Raw genomic sequence first — 17,236 nt, forward strand, 5'->3', positions numbered from 1 at the left:
CTTATTCTTTATTTATATATTAATACAATAGTTTCATCTACGAAAAAATTATATTTTTCTAACCTTATCTCCATCATTCTCATTTCTTGGTTTATCCAACATAATTGCGAAGATCTTTAATAAGTCGAACGAGAATGGTTTCCTGTCATCCAACTTTTTTTCTCTTTTCTCCATTTTTTTTTAATAATTCCTTTAAAATTCAATGCTCGATCTATTTTATTTTCGATTAATTAGCATAATTGTTTTTGTAATATGTTAACCGTATTGATTATCACAGTATCACTGATTAATCGCAATATGTTTCTTTTGTTTCATATTCATTCATACAAGTAAGATATTGATCGAAGAGAAATACGAATATACATTTACGAATGATTACATTCGAAAGATTTTTATTTATTACATCGAGGTGGTATGCATACATAAACCGGACAACAGGGTGGTTTCGATGGTTTTAAGCACGGTGGAATTGGGCAACACGTTGGTGTAGGACAACAATTTGTAGGGAAACATGCTATGGGTCCACATGGAATCGTACAATCTCTTAAACAATCGGAAGGCCTGAAAACATTTGATTTTTTTTTTATAATTTGTTTTCGTAATATTAATAAATAAATTAACGACTTACTGGCACATTGGTGCGCATGGGGAGATAGGACAACGTAATGGGAGACATGGTGGGCTTGTACAAAGCGGAGGTGGACCACATGGAGATGGACAAAATGGAATTGACGAGATCGGTGGACAATCGGGGTTCGGTGGGAAACAACAAATTTTTCTTGGAACTGGTTTAAGCTTGATCTCGGCACGAGGAGGTTCTGTACAACATATTGGTACGCAACCTGGTAGGCATGGACTAGGTGGACAACATGGCATCTGTGATATGCAACAGGGATCGCAGCTTATTCCATCGCAACACATTCCTGGACATGGACCTCTTGGACATCCTAATGGCGGACACGAGACATTGCATATTTCTGGTTCAGGTTTTCTATTAAGGGAATTTAATTTTCAACGATTTGATTGATGATCTCGTGCATTCTTAAATAGATACGTATATATATCTTATCAACTCACGAACATTCGATTTCTTTTATGATACATAACATTTCGTCCATAAAATTACGAGTGTTTCCACAAGTGCCCATTTTCTGATAAATCGATGACTTGCACAGAAATTTAGATTAAAGATCAAACGATATATAAATATTTATTTATTTAAATTTAGTTACTTATCCATTTGGATTTGATATATTTTCTTTTCTATTCGTTTGTTTCTTTTTTTTTTCTTGAGGCGATTTTGTTGTTTTCATAAAGCGTCAAACAAATTATTCATAACCATAAGTCAAATTATGCGTTGATATAATGATAACGTTTTTCTCTATCCATTTATTGTACCCTTTTATATCTTCTTTTATACTGACAATAGTTAGAAACATGTTAAATTGTGTAAAAATATATGTACATATATATTTAACTCTGTCAAAATTAAAATCATTTGTTGTTTCAGTAATTATAATTTAATCATCAGCAAAAATTTATTTTGCTGTACCAAATTTATTTAAATTGTTGTCTATTTGATTATACCTATTTTATACATCTAATTATAAAAAATTATATATATATACATATATATATATATATTTATATTATATATATAAATATATATATATATTATATATATATATATATATATATATATATATATATATATATAAATGATTATTTATCGTTTATATAAAATTAAACATGTAAAATTGTAAAATACTTTAAAACGATTGTATTAAATTTCGAAATGAACAATTATTGCGTTATGAATTGTCCGAATATCATGAGGTATGTTTGAAAAATCGATTTGACTCGTACGGAAATAATTTGTTACTAATAATAATAATAATTATTATAATCATATAATAATAATAATTTTTGGAATGAGTATATTTATAATTAACGAATCAAATGTATTTATGATATCAATGTTTAATGACATCAACACGAGTAAATAATATAAATTTTATATATATATATATATATATATATATATATATATATAAAACATATATATATATTCATATACATATATATTTGTGCGTATGTGAATAATTATTATATAATTACGTAATATTACTATGTATGTAATTACTATAATAATTTTATTATATAATCTATGAATAATGAAAGGAGGATAATAAACAAGATGAGATTATTCACACACAGGGATTACAGGGTAAACATATAGGCCAGGGTGTTCTTCTTGCAGGACAGGGTGGTGGACAGGGTGGTAAAGGTGGATGACCGAACTCAAGGTATCTCGGTGGACACGGAGGTGGGCAGGGTAATCGAGGTTTACGGATGGCTTGTTCGTAGATACCGCAAATCGGTGGGAGGGGTGGGCAAGGTGGTGGACAAGGAGGCGGAGGTGGAACACAATATATACTTGGTGGAGGTGGACAGGGTTTTGGTTTACTCGTACAAATTACAGTAACGAATTTACTTCCATCACAAGGACCCCATGGACCACAAGGTATAGGTGAACATGATGGACTTATAAAAAACATCAGATATAATAGAATACCATTAAAATTATTACTTATATTAAATATGATACTTACGCGATATTACACATTGTCGATTTTGATGAATTTTCTTTTTTATATTTTATGAATTAATATTTCATTATTGAGATATATTATTTCATGATGAATTTTGTCTTTAAGAATGAATATTGTAGTGGTTTTTATCGAGCTATCGAAAAAATATTATTGTTTGTCTTTTCTTTCTTTTTTTTTTTCATTCGATAGTTAAAATGAACCGCGATGATTTATACATAAAACTTGTTACTTGTTTTAAGAATTGTGTATATTAATGATATCGTTTAAAAAGTATAAGATAAATAGACAAAAATATATTGTGTGTATATATATACATATATATATATATATAAAAATATAGATCTCACAAAATAAAAATAAATAATCCTTTCATTCAGTGATACATTATAGCTGGTTGTATATATTTATTAGCAGTCAAAGTGTTCTCAGGTATCATTGGTTGGTTTGGTATATAGTTCGGTTTTCTGGCAAGGTACGTGACACCCCCAATAGTTTTGGCTTCTCGAATATCTGGCGAATTGTAGGTTCCGTTCAATCTTTGAGATGCGCCAAATGGTGCCATCTTATTCTGTATCTGTCCGTTCTCTCTGGAATACGATAAATCTGCTGTGTCGCCACCAGGACAATCGAGGTATGCTATATTGGCTGTATTTGGTTTATGTAGGTTAAGTACATCTCCTTGTCCGTTGTTACTAATCACATTTTGTTTATTCTGATAGAATTGTTGTAACTGCTGATAATAATCTGGATTACCGGAACCATCAAATTTGTAAGACATTTGCTTGTTCAATACCGATAATGGATTTTTTTCATTATAAGGAATTAATTTCTGATAATTTTGTTGTTGTTGGTGATTTAACTGTTGATCTGAATAAGGCAGCTGATATTGTACGGTTGGAGCTACTGTCCCGTCTTCTCTTTCAGCCATCAAACTATAACGATTTCGTGGATTATACTGTTTCTGTTTTGGGTATTCATTCCCAGCCGTTCCAATTTCAGATCTTTTTAAATATGTTAACGGTTGGGGAAGTGGATTATTAGGGTTTCTTTTATTTTCTAGACCATTTGCTGAGATAGCTCTTTGCGACATCGAATTAGAATTATTGAAGGGTGGTTTTGATATTAAATTTGGTGTCGTTTCATTCGGATCTTGCATACCATTCAGTTTAGTTTGTAAATTCTTTCTGTTAAGATTTGTGAGATATTCAAGACCTTTCTGACTTTCTGGATTATTTAAGATCTCCAAAGCTTTCTGGATCGTATCTGGATTTTGCAAGCCGTTATTACGTTTCTGAGGGCGGATCACATCTTTGTATAATCTTAGTTTCAATAAACTCGATGGTTCGATATTTCTCATATTCAAATCGTTCAGACTAAAGGCTTTCTTGAAAAGACGGGAATCTTCTTCGTTTCGTAGCTGATCAGGTTGCCATGAAACTTGTTCTGGTACTTGGTGATACTGTTGTTGATATGGTTGTTGATATGGTTGTTGAATTTGCTGCGATTGTTGCCAATAAATAGGATATTGCGATCGCATCGGATTATTATTAAAATGTTGTTGATATTGTTGATATTGTTGGTGTTGTTGTTGTTGTTGTTGATTATGTTGATTATGTTGTTGATGTTGTTGATGTTGTTGATGTTGATGTTGTTGATGTTGTTGATGTTGTTGATGTTGAGATGAAGTTAACATTGGTTTTACGTGACGATAAGGCTCGGATGATCCGTATGTATATTGTGGTATTACTGTTCCTGTTGGAACTCCCATTTGTTGTTGCCAGAGTTGATACGCATTTGGTTGAGACTGATCATTAATCTGTGATAACGATGGCACCATTTTGGATGGATTATTCCCATTTTGTTGCAGTTTATTGAAATCCACTAGCTGATTCTCGTTAAATTGCTGTTGAGATGAAATTAAGTTTTGTTCTCGAATTTTGGCGTTTAATTTTTCTAAATCACTGTAAGGAATATGTGGTGGCGTTATATGAGCCATCCATTCAGGTTTCTCGTCTATCTGTATCTTTTTACGTATCTCTTGCTTTTTTTTATCAGGATAATCATCCTCTTGATTAAATTGTTGAAGATATTCGAGTTGTCTGCGTTGTTCCTTTAGTAAATTATCGAACTGCCTTCGCATTAATTCTTCGGATATACCTTGTTGTTTCATAGTTGTTATCAAGAGCTCTTGATCTCGAATCATTTTCGGTGTAAATTTCAAACTGTTTCTTTCAAGATTTGTAGGCATTTCAGTTGTGATTACTTGCTGAGGAACATGATTTGGAGGCATCATATTCTGTTGGAAATGATTTAAAAATTGTTGTCCTTGAATCGTTGGTCGATACATTTGGGATACTTGACCATGATTTTGACCATAATGGTGACCATATGTAACGTTTTGCGATTTGGTATTGTCAACTAGGTTGATGGTGTATGGCTTGATTTGAGATTTTATATTTGGATTATCAATTAACATTTTACTATTCGGTACTGCTTCATTATGCTGATTACTTAATTGTTGTCTTTGTTGCATCGATACCATAGGGTTTAGAGCACTTTTCGTTTGATTTACGTTTGCATCTTGAGGCGAAGTCATTCCATAAGGGAACGATGTTCTTTCCGACAACTGTTGAGGAAAATAATTATAATAATCTTGATTAGCATGTGCTGAATGTTGTGTTTGATGTCCTGACATCATTTGGAATTGCTGATTAAACGCCCGTTGTTGCATTTGTTGTTGATGAGCTATATTGTTTTGAAGTTGTTGATAAATTTGCTGAGGATGTTCATGCGTTAAAACAGGCGAAGAATTTGCTTGAGAGGATTGAATATTGTGAAAAGGTGGTACAGACATAGGACGATCGATCTGTTGATTCGTCACGTTAGGAAACATTGTTGGATGGGATCGTGTTTGCATATGTTGTTGTTGCTGTTGTTGTTGTTGTTGATGTCGTTGTTGTTGCTGCTGTTGTTGTTGCTGCTGCTGTTGTTGTTGTTGTTGTCTCTCTTGCATCACTGCTTGTCTATGTAACATTAAATTTCTTCCACCAACAGGTTGTTTCTCTAGATCAACAATTTGAGGAAGTTCATCGTTTACCCAATTGTTTTCTTTCTGTATATTCGTAATTTCGTTAGATATTCTTTGTGATTGTTGAGGATGTAATTGTGTCACCGGTGTAGAAAATCGAGCTACAGGTGTTTGACCATTGTGAACATAAGCCAACGAGTTAGGTGCACCCACGGCAGTTACGTGCGATTGATGTCCATGCGGTACGTTTGGCCGATGTTTATCTGGATCATGTACCCGATAAGTTAAAGCACCGTTTGATTGTGGAATTGGCTGATGCATCGAATAGTTCATGGAAATTTGTTGTTGGCACATATTTTCCGACGTCTATAAAAATAAATAGAACGGATAAGCATATTAGGGTCCTGTCAATAATATTATTTTTTAAATATTTAATATTATTTAATAATATTATTTAAAAAATATTTAATATTTTCTGTAATCATTACTTACCTGTGACTGATTTTGATGTCCATTATGTATCCCATTAATCTGATCACCGTACTCGTAATTATGACCTGTAGAATCTGGTATGTATAATGTAGCCGAACGTTCAGAATTTTGTTGATTGACCATACCCCTTATCAATTTATTATTAAACAATGCTGAATTGTCGTATTTGCGAATTTTTTCAGCTGGAAAGCTTTTCAATCGTGGTGATGAACTCGATTGTAATTCTTTGGATTTATCTTGAGAATTGAATATTGTTTTTGGGGGAGCAACCTTGTTATCTCCAGTTGCAAGCATTGTCTTTGATAATTTTGTCTGTAACGAAAGAGAAATTGATATGAGTGAGTGAGAGAGAGAGAGAGAGAGAGAGAGAGAGAGAGAGAGAGAGAGAGCGAGAGAGAGAGAGAGAGAGAGAAAAGAGAGAAAAAACAAATAGATCTATGCGATTGATACGTTTCTTTTTAAGTTACATATATGTAGCATATACTTACCATTGTGGCTTGAATTAGGTTTGCCTCCGGCGAAGATGATTTTCCTGATCGAGAACGTCTCCTTTGAGGAATATTTGTGACTCGTGTTTGAATACTAGATATGCTAGGTCGTCGAGTAGAATCTTTGGCAGCAGTATTCCTCTCTGTGGAAACTTTCCTATGAGTTCATGATGAAATAGAAGGTTATATAAAGACGTTTACGTAATCCTTTTGAAAAAAAAAATTGAAGAGGCCAAAAAATATTCTAAAAATATCTTACCTTTTGTTCATGATAGAAAGAGATTCGTACCTTGTCAATTTGATATAAAAATTATTCTAATAAAATCATATTATAAAATAAAAAAAAAAAGAGATTAAGTCTCAGAGCAGATTTAGTATTACTGGCATTGGAACAAATGAAGATAATTTATAAGACGACAGCATAAATTGGGGTTGTCATGGGCACCTATAATAAAGCTTCCTTCATTAGCTCAAATCCCATTTGTTAGAGAAATTAGTTTATAAATATAAATGACAATATGTTTGACCTTAAGACAATTTTCTCTATATTTCTTATAATTCATAATTACAAATAAGAAATGTATGTAATAACGAGTTAGATAATTTATAGGACATATATAATTTTATATGTTTACTTGCGATCATTTTTAAATATAAGAAAGCTATCGTGAAAGAATTTTTTTCCTTTTCTATCCTAACATTACAATAATTTAATAATAATGTTTTATATATCGGACAAAGATACATTTTATTTATTTTATCTACACGTCCTATTTACTTCTCGTTTTCTTCAAATATTATTGAAGAACTGATACATTTACTCAAAGCTCTTGAAAACTATTAAATAAAGACATATTGTAAATTTTAATTCATTAACTTAAAAATAATTTAATATTAACTTAATAATAATAATGCTAAAATTGTTTCTCCAGAAATTCAGAATTGTTTCTTTTGTAATTTTTTGTTTGCTTTTGCATCCTCGATTTATTCGTCGCAAGTTATTTTAAGAAAGTCATCTTCGAGACGTTCAATTGGCAAAATATCTAATAGAGATTATCATTTTATTGTTGTCAATTCATGGTTATTGTTACTCGTGAGCATTGATTAAATTCGTTTTATTATCGTTATCAAGAAAAAAATTTTTGATTGTCAAACTTTAACGATTTGTTTTTTTGTCACCTTATATAAAAATTAAAATGATGGTGACCAATTTGTTAATATCATTCGTATGTTTGGCCTAAATCGATTGAATTCTCAGCAAGGTGGACAAGGCACTGAAAAAAAACAAAACAGAAAAAGTATCACAAAGAGTAATATATCGTAGCGTTCGTAACGTTTAAACTTAAGACACGATACTAACGACAAAGCGGTCTGCAAGGTGAGCAAACTGGGGGTGTAGGAGGTGGACACGGCATACAAGGTATGCATTTTGGCGTACAAACGTAAACGCAAGTTGGAGGAGGCGGTGGACAAGGTGAGCAGGGAGGAGGACATGTCACCACCACTTTTGGAGGACAAGGCATAGGGCAGCAAGGTGGACAGGGTGGACAAGGTCGTAAGTACACCTGTTAATTAATGATCCATCTGATTTTTTCGTTGTCCAAATTCTACACAATTGAATTATCATTAAATTTAACATTCGTGATATAAATTTTGTTAAAAAAAAATGAATTTTGGACTCATTGAAATTGCAATTATTAAGATAATCATTTTTCTATTGTTCATGATAAATAATCTTTTCATCGTCATAAACATAGAATATAAAACTTTATTCCTTTATTTAGTCCAGGTCAGTCAGATTTTAATTAAAAACATTGAATCGTGCTACAAACCACTGTCTTCGATGGTCTTGCTGGGCAACGAGGCGGACACGGTGGCCTACATTGTATGAGAGGCGCACAAGGTACGCAAGGTAGGCAAGGATAACAAGCTGGTGGACAAGGTGGTATGCAAGAAGGTATTGGACAAGGTGTTGGGCAGCACATAGGTGGATTGCAAATTACAGGGTTACATGGACCGGGAGAACACATATTTATAAGTATCTTCCATTTCTGTCGTATCCTATTACCCCATTAGTAATTTCATCGAATAAATCGAGATATCTTCTTGTGTCTATCATGATAACAATGAAATTAAATATAAATAAATATTTCTTCTAAAGAAAGAAACTTTATCAGTTATAATATCAAAATTGGATAAGAATGTTATCTCATCGATTAAACTATTACGTTCTATCGATCGTATTCTTCACACAAAAATGTAATTTTCAGATATTTAATATGTATAAATATATATACATACATACGTTACTGTTTACCTTATACACTGTTAATTTTGTTTAGTAGGAATTATGATTAGGTCACCGATATAGCAGGTCCATCTATCAGATTTAAATGACGGTAACCGCCCTTTGAAAATATCGAAGGTTACTTGAAATTTTTTTTATCGTTGAATAGAAAAATAGAACGAATGATTTTGCGAAGACTGTTTATTTTTTCATTGTCATGACTACAGTGAGAGTCAGTTGTTATTCGCTTGGAACAGTAATTGTTCCTACCTTAAAGACGTGACACACTCGTAAAGAAATGTAAATTATTATATCGCTTATATATATAAATTTAAGATTCTTGAATTATTTACTTTATTTAAAAATAGGTATGAAAAAATGCGAATAGAGAGGAAAATGTTGCCCCTACATGATGCTATTTTCATTTTTCCAATGACGAATAAATGTCGATGAAACTTTCGAGTATAAAGTTAGGCTTGTGGCTAATCAAAGAACACAAAATCCTGGTCCGTTCGGTGGCTGGGCTGGTATACCCCGTCTGTTCATACGACAGGCGTGTTCTTCGAGGCGTCTCGATGCTTCAGTCAAACTTTCCGCTTGTTCGCTCCACAAACGTTCGGCTGCGGCACTAGCCCGTGGCCAAATTCTTGGATGAATGTTATTCCTAAAAAAAAAAAAAAACAAAAAACAAAAAAAAATAACGAACACATCCGTATTACTACAATATAAATAAAAGTGTCTGATGGTACACGATCATTAAAGAATGAATTATTTAATTATAAATTATAAATTATAGACGAACTAACATAATTCAGCGTATAGAAATTTTTTTTTATAATATATTACAAGTGAACAAAAAAGAAAAAAGAAATAAAAAATATTAACCTGTCCACAAACTCGCCCCACATACAAGCTTCACCTCCCAACATCAAATCCCTCAAGTCGACTTCGGGCGGTGCCGGAAATCCTAAAGGATCGCACGTGTAATACTTTTTCCAATCGCCTCCATTGCTTATGTGATCGAGATACCAACAAGCCGATAGCAAAACCGGATGTCCGGCTTTTGTTGCCCTTTCTAACTCGTTCTGCCAGCGTCCGGTCCACACGTGTACTACCGTGGTATTGGGAAGATTTACGCCGTTATCGAAAACCTGAAATAACAAACGTCTATTTTTAGAATAATTCTTAGAAAGAAATTTCATTTCGTGACTAGACCGTTAGAATTAGAAATAATACTTCACCTCTTGCCATACGATGGAATTGGCACCCAACCTGCTAGTGATCTCTAATAATTTGGTAATGTACTTTCCTTCTAATAAGGCGTAATTCTTCGACATATTGTGAGCTTGCATATATGATTTTATCTCGGGATTGCTACTCCAACAATCGAAAGGTACTTCGTCGCCACCGAGATGAACGTAATTATCTGGAAATATCTCAACTATCTCGGAAAATAAATTTCTCATGAATTCGTAAACCTCTGGTTTTGTTGGATTGATCGGTCCAAGTTTACCATTCGGATTACCAGTAGAATCTAAGGATAAAAGAAAAAAGAATCAGAAAAAAAAAATAAAATAAATAAATAATTCCCAAGGAAAATTCTTTAATCCGCACAAAAAAAAAGAAAAAAAAGAATCATTTCAATTCACCATAACACTTTGTGAGAAGTTCCGGATAACTTAAACCCCAAGCTGCTACGTGTCCAGGTGTATCAAACTCTGATATAACACGAATCCCACGTAATCTCGCATAAGTAATAATTCTTTGTACATCATTGGACGTGTAAACCATGGTAGAATGATAAGCACCTTTAGCTGATAAATCTGGATACTTAAAGCTTTGGTAAGGGAAACTATTGTCGTCTACTATGTGCCAATGTAAAACGTTTAGCTTGTTGTAGGACATTGCATCCAATGTAAGAAGTATGTCGGATACTGGTAAATAATGACGAGACGTATCCAAAAGAATACCTCTGTGTCGTAATTTCGGTGTATCCACGATCGTCTGACATTGTAACTTCAACTAAAAATTTTCAATCATTAACTATTTATTCTAAATCTAACATATATATATATATATTAAGGTTTTATTTAACGTTTTATTTAAAAATAATACATATATAAAAATATCAATAATAAAGTCTTCATCGTTTATTACACTGAATTTTAAATAAATCGATAAAATATTTGGAACGATTTAAATAAATTTTTTAATCTTATCGATCATTAATTATTTTAAATCAAATTGAAATTTAACTTACGATAGGACCGTCTCCAGATGGTACGAGGATTTGTGAAAAGGTTTCAAGACCTCGAAGTATTCCCCAAACGGAGTCAGCTATGAGACTAGCATTGGTTGATATTTCGTTTATTTCAAGTATGTCTGGAAAAGTTAACGTTCTATCTTATTGTCGATCTTATTGTCGATCTTATTATCGATTTTATTGTCGATTGAGAAAAAGGAAGATAAAGAAGAGGAGGAAGAGAAAGAAGAAGAATAAGAAGAAGAAGAAGAAGAAGAAAAAGAAGATTGCATTTAATCGTTCTATTCCTCAATGTTCCTAATCACAATGACCTCACAATGATGCTTTCGCGAACGGATAAGAAGAAGAAGAAAAAGAAGAAGAAAAAGAAGAAAAAGAAGAAGAAGGAGAAGAAAAAGAAGAAGAAGAAGAAGAAAAACAAGAAATAGAGATAAGAAATGCAAAGAGGCTGATTAATTTCGTTTTATTGCTCGTCCCCGTTTCGATCTGTTCCACTGACTCTATTACCAACTCGTTTATTATCGCGAATTAGAAAAATTGTTACGTGCATAGACGTTCGTTGATTACATAGGAACGATATCATCGAACGATATTTCTTCGTTCTATATAAACTGCATAGTATTAAAATGAAGGTAGTAAGAATTAAATGAAAAAAAAAAATTAAATAACAAAGAATTAAATAAAAGAATAAAAAACAACAATGATAAAAACAATAATTAAAAAAATACATTTTTTAGATTTATTTTGAGGAATTTTTAATCGTCGGGAACGATTAGAAAGCAATTGAAATAAGTAGAAATATTTTTTTACCAAGCGAAAGAGATCTCGTTATTCACGTTAATGATTTTATAAGTGCTACGTTTGAACGTGGAATCCCTGAGTTCGTATAATCTTGTCCCACTTAAAAAAAAAAGACAAAATCTAATCATTTTATGAATATTATTGTATGTATGTATATATATATATACGTAGATAGAGTATCATTTAGAGTAGTTAGTATGTTTTACTTTTGCGCGCATTCGATCACAATCATGGAATAATATTATATAATGTTTATATCGAAACATTTAAATACATACTCATGTGCATCGTATGTATGTATTTCGAAACGAATTAATAGTACATTAGAAAGTATACATCCTAATTGAGATTAGCGAAGGAGATTAAAATCCGGGGGAACAACCGGTTAGTTTCATGGAAATTTATCGTTTTGACGGAATCGACGGAAGATTAGATATATCATTTACGTATAATATTACGTAATAATAATGTTTCGTATGCAATCAATGAAGAAAGGACAAAGATATTTTTTTTTTCATTTCAAAAATGTTTGTTTCACTTACAACTCTCGTTCATGAACAAATGTGGCCAATATTCGCCGTTATGTTGGCAAGGATTGTTTAATTGAATCTCCAAGCTCGTTAATGTACCCTTGAAGAATGCATCGTTTCGTGCAGATGTTCTAGGATGTCCTTCGCTAACGATTCTACCTATTCTTGCATCGGTTAGAATTATACCCTTGTATCTTTCGATAGCTTCGTTGATTATATCGCAATTTTCAGTTTCTGCCTAAAAAAGAATGATAAATATATCTGATAAATTCAACAAGAATCCAAACAAACAGACATACATCAGATTGAGCGAATTTCTTATCGAGAAAAGAAGGGATAATGGAAGTAAAAAAAAAAACAAAAAAAGAAAGAAAGATAAAATAGGAGAAGAAAAAAAACAAAATAGAAAGCGAAGAGAGCAAACTCAAGTGAATACTTTTAGGATTATTAAAGTAATAATAATAAGAAGAAGAAAGAAAGAAAGAAAGAAAGAAAGAAAAAAGACCGTAAAAAAGAGGTAAACAAGAAAACAAGTCAACGTGAAACTCACTCGAATTTGAAAGGTCGACGGTCTTAAAAGATAAAATTCCTTTCGAACGATTCTCTGATTCGGCATCGGCCAAATTTCACCTTCGGTCGGTATAACCCATGCACCAGAAAATGAATGCAATTGTATACTCAAATTTGGTAACGATGCGAACAGCCAGACTAATAAAAATGTATTTATTAAATACAAACGACACATGTTTGTTTGTTCGTTTGTTTGATAGTAATCAACGTTTCAGGTAAAACACGTTTGCCGAATAAGAACGATCCGCTAGCAGCGAGCGGTCATCGTCTACTGACGATGATACTACCGAGCTGTGCCAACCGAAGCTCGAACAGAGAGAATGAGAGAGATAGACAGAGATAGAGATAGAGAGAGAGGGAGAGAGAGAGAGAAAGAGAGAGAGAAAGAATCGGTTCGGTTGTCGCGTGTATACGAACACGAGCAAGGAGAAGAGCGGTGAGCAGAGTGCAAACGACCTTAGCCCGCCATTTAACTTTTATCACTTTGGCCTCACGAGTGCTCACGGTCAAGTGGGACTAAACCAGTCCTTTCTTTCTCTTTCTCTAGCTCTCTCTCTCTCTCTCTCTCTCTCTCTTTCTTTCTTTCTTTTTTCTTTCTTTTTTTCTTTCTCTTTTTCTCTTTCTTCTATTTTTATATTTATATTTATCTTATTTTCGTTTCTTCTCTTCTATAGACGCTCAAAGGAAATCGTGATCCTTAAAGTTCTCCTTCGTGAAAATGCGTTCATTGATCGTCGAGTACGACGACCTGTAATAAAAGAAGAAAATGGATAGATACTTAGATCTATGTCAGATAGAGAGAGAGAGAGAGAGAGAGAGAGAGAGAGAGAGAGAGAGAGAGAGAGAGAGAGAGAGAGAGATAGAGGGAGAGAGAGAAAGAGAAAGAGAGAGGGAGAAAGAGAGAGGGAGAGAGGGGGAAGTTTGATCTTATTGAGAAGACGGATATAAAGAAAATTATTATCTCGACAATCGATTTCGTTTGAAGAAAAATCTTCATTAATAATTTTACCTATAATAATTTTTTAAATTCAAATATTGCTGGTACAAAAGCAAGTTTTGACAATGATAATATATATTTTTTACGAAATTACGAGCGTCACTGTTACGCGAGAATTAATTGTAAAGAAAAATGTGGTAACGTTATATATGTTTCGGCTATATGATATCTCATTTAATTAGTTATTATTTAATTGTATGTTATTTTATGTTATATATACAATTTATAAGTATGTTATTTCATGTACAATTCATGAGTATGTTATTTCATGCACATCTCATGAAGAATATTCTTGCAATTAGTGCAGAAATAAATTTAATGTAATCTCTTGAGATATTAATAAGTATGTAATTTGTACGCGTGCCTGTTTCGAAATATTTTCTTTTCTTTTTTTTTCTTCTTTTTTCTTTTCCTTTTTAACCACAAGAAATTGTACCTTTAAACTTTCCTTCGAAAGAAACGATAGTTAGTTGATTAATCGTTTAAAGAAATAACATCATAAATATATTAACGAGTATAACGGATAATAAAACTTTCGTCTCATTTATATTAATTTCCACAAATTATTCATAACCTTAATTTTAACAAAGCTTAATCAAACGATTGTCTATCATTCGGTCTAATTTATAAAATTTATAATAACTTTTATAAGTGGCATAAAATAAAAAATGCGTAATAATAAAATTTGTAAAAAAATCTAACAAACGTAATAAATAATTTAAAGGATTTTTAGAACATATACACATATATATTGTTCGTAACCTACATATATAGAACTGATTCATGCCGTCACTACGAATCGAAAATACGTAGCTACGATTTAATTTAACTAATAACAAATTCGACCTCTCATTGTATATTTTTTCTTCATATTTATCACATATAGTAAAAGAAATTCGAAATCAATGAGATAAAATGATCAAGCGTAAAGTTCAATAAAGCACTAGAGATAATAAGTCATCCTTATCGATTCTCCGCTAATATTTATATTTACATGTAGAGATGAAAAAGAATAGATTGAGAAGAGTGATATCAGTGCATTCGAAAAAATCATATGACCGATATATCGATATCTTGGTTGTTGATAACTTCGTTGATAATGATGGATTTCCCTTCTTGTCAAAGTTAATAGATACTAATACCAATTATTAATAATAATAATTAATATTATTATTATTAATAATTTATGATGTCTGGAATTTTAACTAAAAAAAGGGGAGAATGAAATTCGTGAAATTCTGAATAAAATTCTATGTACTTTAAATGAAAAAATTGCAGCTAAATGTTCGTAATTTTTTAGTAAAAAGAAATATGGTTGGTTATAAAACAGAATAGTTTGTTTTTTTTTTTTTGAACACATATACGTATTACAAACAAAACCGAGATACGAAAAAAAAAAACGAAATAAAAAGTAATTTCCAAAACGTACAAAACAACAATAAGTACATTATAATGATAATTAATTATCTATATGACTAATATGTAATTAATAATCGGGATGATTTTGATAAAACATTGATAAAAAAAAAGAAAAGAAAAAACAAAAAAATATGAATAAAAATAAAAAAAAGAGAAAAGAAAAAAAAGAAAAAAACGAGACGGCAGAAAATTACGGAGTATGTCATTGGACAATTAAACGAGACAAGATCGGCGAACACAGTGATAGACGTGTCGAGACGGCGTGTTATCCAAAGGAGACGCCTCCGATCGTAAAATACGAGTTTGCGCATTTTCCTCCTCTTATAAGAGAGGACCGCAAGGTGAATTACACGTGCTGAAACGAATGCGACAAGCTTGAATATCGTATTAACCTGTATACACGTACATGTGGCCTCTCATAGTATGAGTTGATCGTAGAGAAAGAGAGAGACAGACACAGAGAGAGAGAGAGAGAGAGAGAGAGAGACAGACATAGAGAGAGGGAGAGAGAGAGAGAGAGAGGGAGAGAGAGAGAGAGAGAGAGAGAGAGGAGAAAGGAGAGAAAGAGGATAAGAGGCATCACGATGGACGTACCCAGATTTATGTTAATGGATCGTTGGAAGATGAATGACCCGCACGTTGATTGGACGACATCATAAATTTCTATTGGAAAAGATATACTTGATGTAAAATAGCATATATATGAGTGTATACGTGTGACAAGAAAAAAATTTTAACATCCGATTAATCTGAATAATTCTTCATCGATAATTTGTAAATTGTCGATTAATTATATCTTATTATTTTCAATCGATTAATGTTTAAATATTTTTCTTTCTTTTTTTTTTTTTTTTTTGCTTAAACAAAAAATAAATTTCAGTATCAATAAGTTTCTCCGATTGACAAGCGTCGTTTGTTGATAAGACTTTTCGTTTGTTGATAAGATTATTCTTTTTTGTATAATCGAACACGTGCGCGTTACAGCACTTTTTCACGTGCTAGAAATTGCATCAGAAGTATGTACATAGATATACCTGCTAGGTCGCATGATTCACGTAACCGTTCATTCTTAGATCTTTGAGAGGATGATAATTGATATGAATCACACATATATATATTCACATACTCGCACGTATACACACACACACACACACACACACTTGAAGTCTAATATTTAAATAATAAATGTAATTATATAACGATATATAGGAGGGGTTACTAATTTTCTTTTTAATTATTATATATTTTAATTATTATTATAATTATTATCATTAGTATTATTTATAATTTATATTAGAGGAAATATATTTTTTCCATGTCTCTCTCTCTCTCTCTCTCTCTCTCTTTTGTCACTTTCATAAACAAGACTAGAAATAATAATGATAGAGAGGATGGTCGATGATCGTACGGCACTGCTTGGTGAATCGTAGCTTCATTGATTGCGACGACGTACGTTGGGAGGACGGTCGTTAGGGGCGAAGGGAGGTTAGATTCGAACTGGAACGTGCATTCAGTGCTGGCTATTACTCTTAAAACGCCCCGGCCGTCTTTCGATATAATAAAAAGATTATTATTATCACCATAAATATTATTTTCAACTTAATCAAATTGTCAAATAATTCCTATTTCTATTTTCATTTCATACAGACGAATATTCAGTAATGTTTAAAAGCACAAATGAATGGACATTTTAAATAAACCGAAGATTGGTCTATTTATAAGATATTATCGACGAATATTATTAAATTT

The 17,236-nt window shown here is 32.0% G+C and overlaps 3 protein-coding genes across 3 annotated transcripts; all 3 read right to left on the minus strand.

Moving 5' to 3' along the window:
• Nucleotides 1-366: 366 nt before the first annotated feature.
• Nucleotides 367-1,148, minus strand: LOC124949429 (keratin-associated protein 10-3-like). The gene is made up of 2 exons (XM_047494431.1): nt 1,078-1,148; nt 367-991 (listed from the first exon to the last, which is right to left on the minus strand). The coding sequence occupies exons 1-2, from the start codon at nt 1,146-1,148 to the stop codon at nt 625-627; spliced, it is 438 nt and encodes a 145-aa protein (XP_047350387.1). The 3' UTR covers nt 367-624.
• A 1,059-nt stretch (nt 1,149-2,207) lies between these two features.
• On the minus strand, nt 2,208-6,890 carry LOC124949431 (putative uncharacterized protein DDB_G0271606). The gene is made up of 6 exons (XM_047494432.1): nt 6,880-6,890; nt 6,621-6,777; nt 6,133-6,429; nt 4,315-6,006; nt 2,996-4,110; nt 2,208-2,544 (listed from the first exon to the last, which is right to left on the minus strand). The coding sequence occupies exons 1-6, from the start codon at nt 6,888-6,890 to the stop codon at nt 2,208-2,210; spliced, it is 3,609 nt and encodes a 1,202-aa protein (XP_047350388.1).
• Nucleotides 6,891-9,093: 2,203 nt separating this feature from the next.
• LOC124949279 (beta-hexosaminidase subunit alpha-like) lies at nt 9,094-13,366 on the minus strand. Its single transcript, XM_047494088.1, has 7 exons — nt 13,052-13,366; nt 12,514-12,739; nt 11,168-11,289; nt 10,557-10,929; nt 10,149-10,441; nt 9,793-10,058; nt 9,094-9,571 (listed from the first exon to the last, which is right to left on the minus strand). The coding sequence occupies exons 1-7, from the start codon at nt 13,244-13,246 to the stop codon at nt 9,394-9,396; spliced, it is 1,653 nt and encodes a 550-aa protein (XP_047350044.1). The 5' UTR covers nt 13,247-13,366; the 3' UTR covers nt 9,094-9,393.
• Nucleotides 13,367-17,236: the final 3,870 nt, after the last annotated feature.

The sequence above is a fragment of the Vespa velutina genome, chromosome 5 (genome assembly GCF_912470025.1).
Source record: "Vespa velutina chromosome 5, iVesVel2.1, whole genome shotgun sequence".
Taxonomy (NCBI): Eukaryota; Metazoa; Arthropoda; class Insecta; order Hymenoptera; family Vespidae; genus Vespa; species Vespa velutina.

Bases quoted from the DNA above. Each gene is read 5' to 3' on its own strand.
- LOC124949431 (XM_047494432.1), bottom strand. The intron at 6,007-6,132 runs GTAAGTAATGAT...TTATTTTTATAG, and splicing joins GACATCAAAATCAGTCACAG to ACGTCGGAAAATATGTGCCA. The intron at 4,111-4,314 runs GTAAAACCAATG...CAACAATCGCAG, and splicing joins CATCCGAGCCTTATCGTCAC to CAAATTCAACAACCATATCA.
- LOC124949279 (XM_047494088.1), bottom strand. From the start codon at position 13,246: ATGTGTCGTTTGTATTTAATAAATACATTTTTATTAGTCTGGCTGTTC. The intron at 11,290-12,513 runs GTAAGTGAAACA...TAACTTTTCCAG, and splicing joins TTTGTTCATGAACGAGAGTT to ACATACTTGAAATAAACGAA. The intron at 9,572-9,792 runs GTTAATATTTTT...TTTTTTTTTTAG, and splicing joins TGGGGCGAGTTTGTGGACAG to GAATAACATTCATCCAAGAA.
- LOC124949429 (XM_047494431.1), bottom strand. From the start codon at position 1,148: ATGGGCACTTGTGGAAACACTCGTAATTTTATGGACGAAATGTTATGT. The intron at 992-1,077 runs GTGAGTTGATAA...TTCCCTTAATAG, and splicing joins ATAAAAGAAATCGAATGTTC to AAAACCTGAACCAGAAATAT.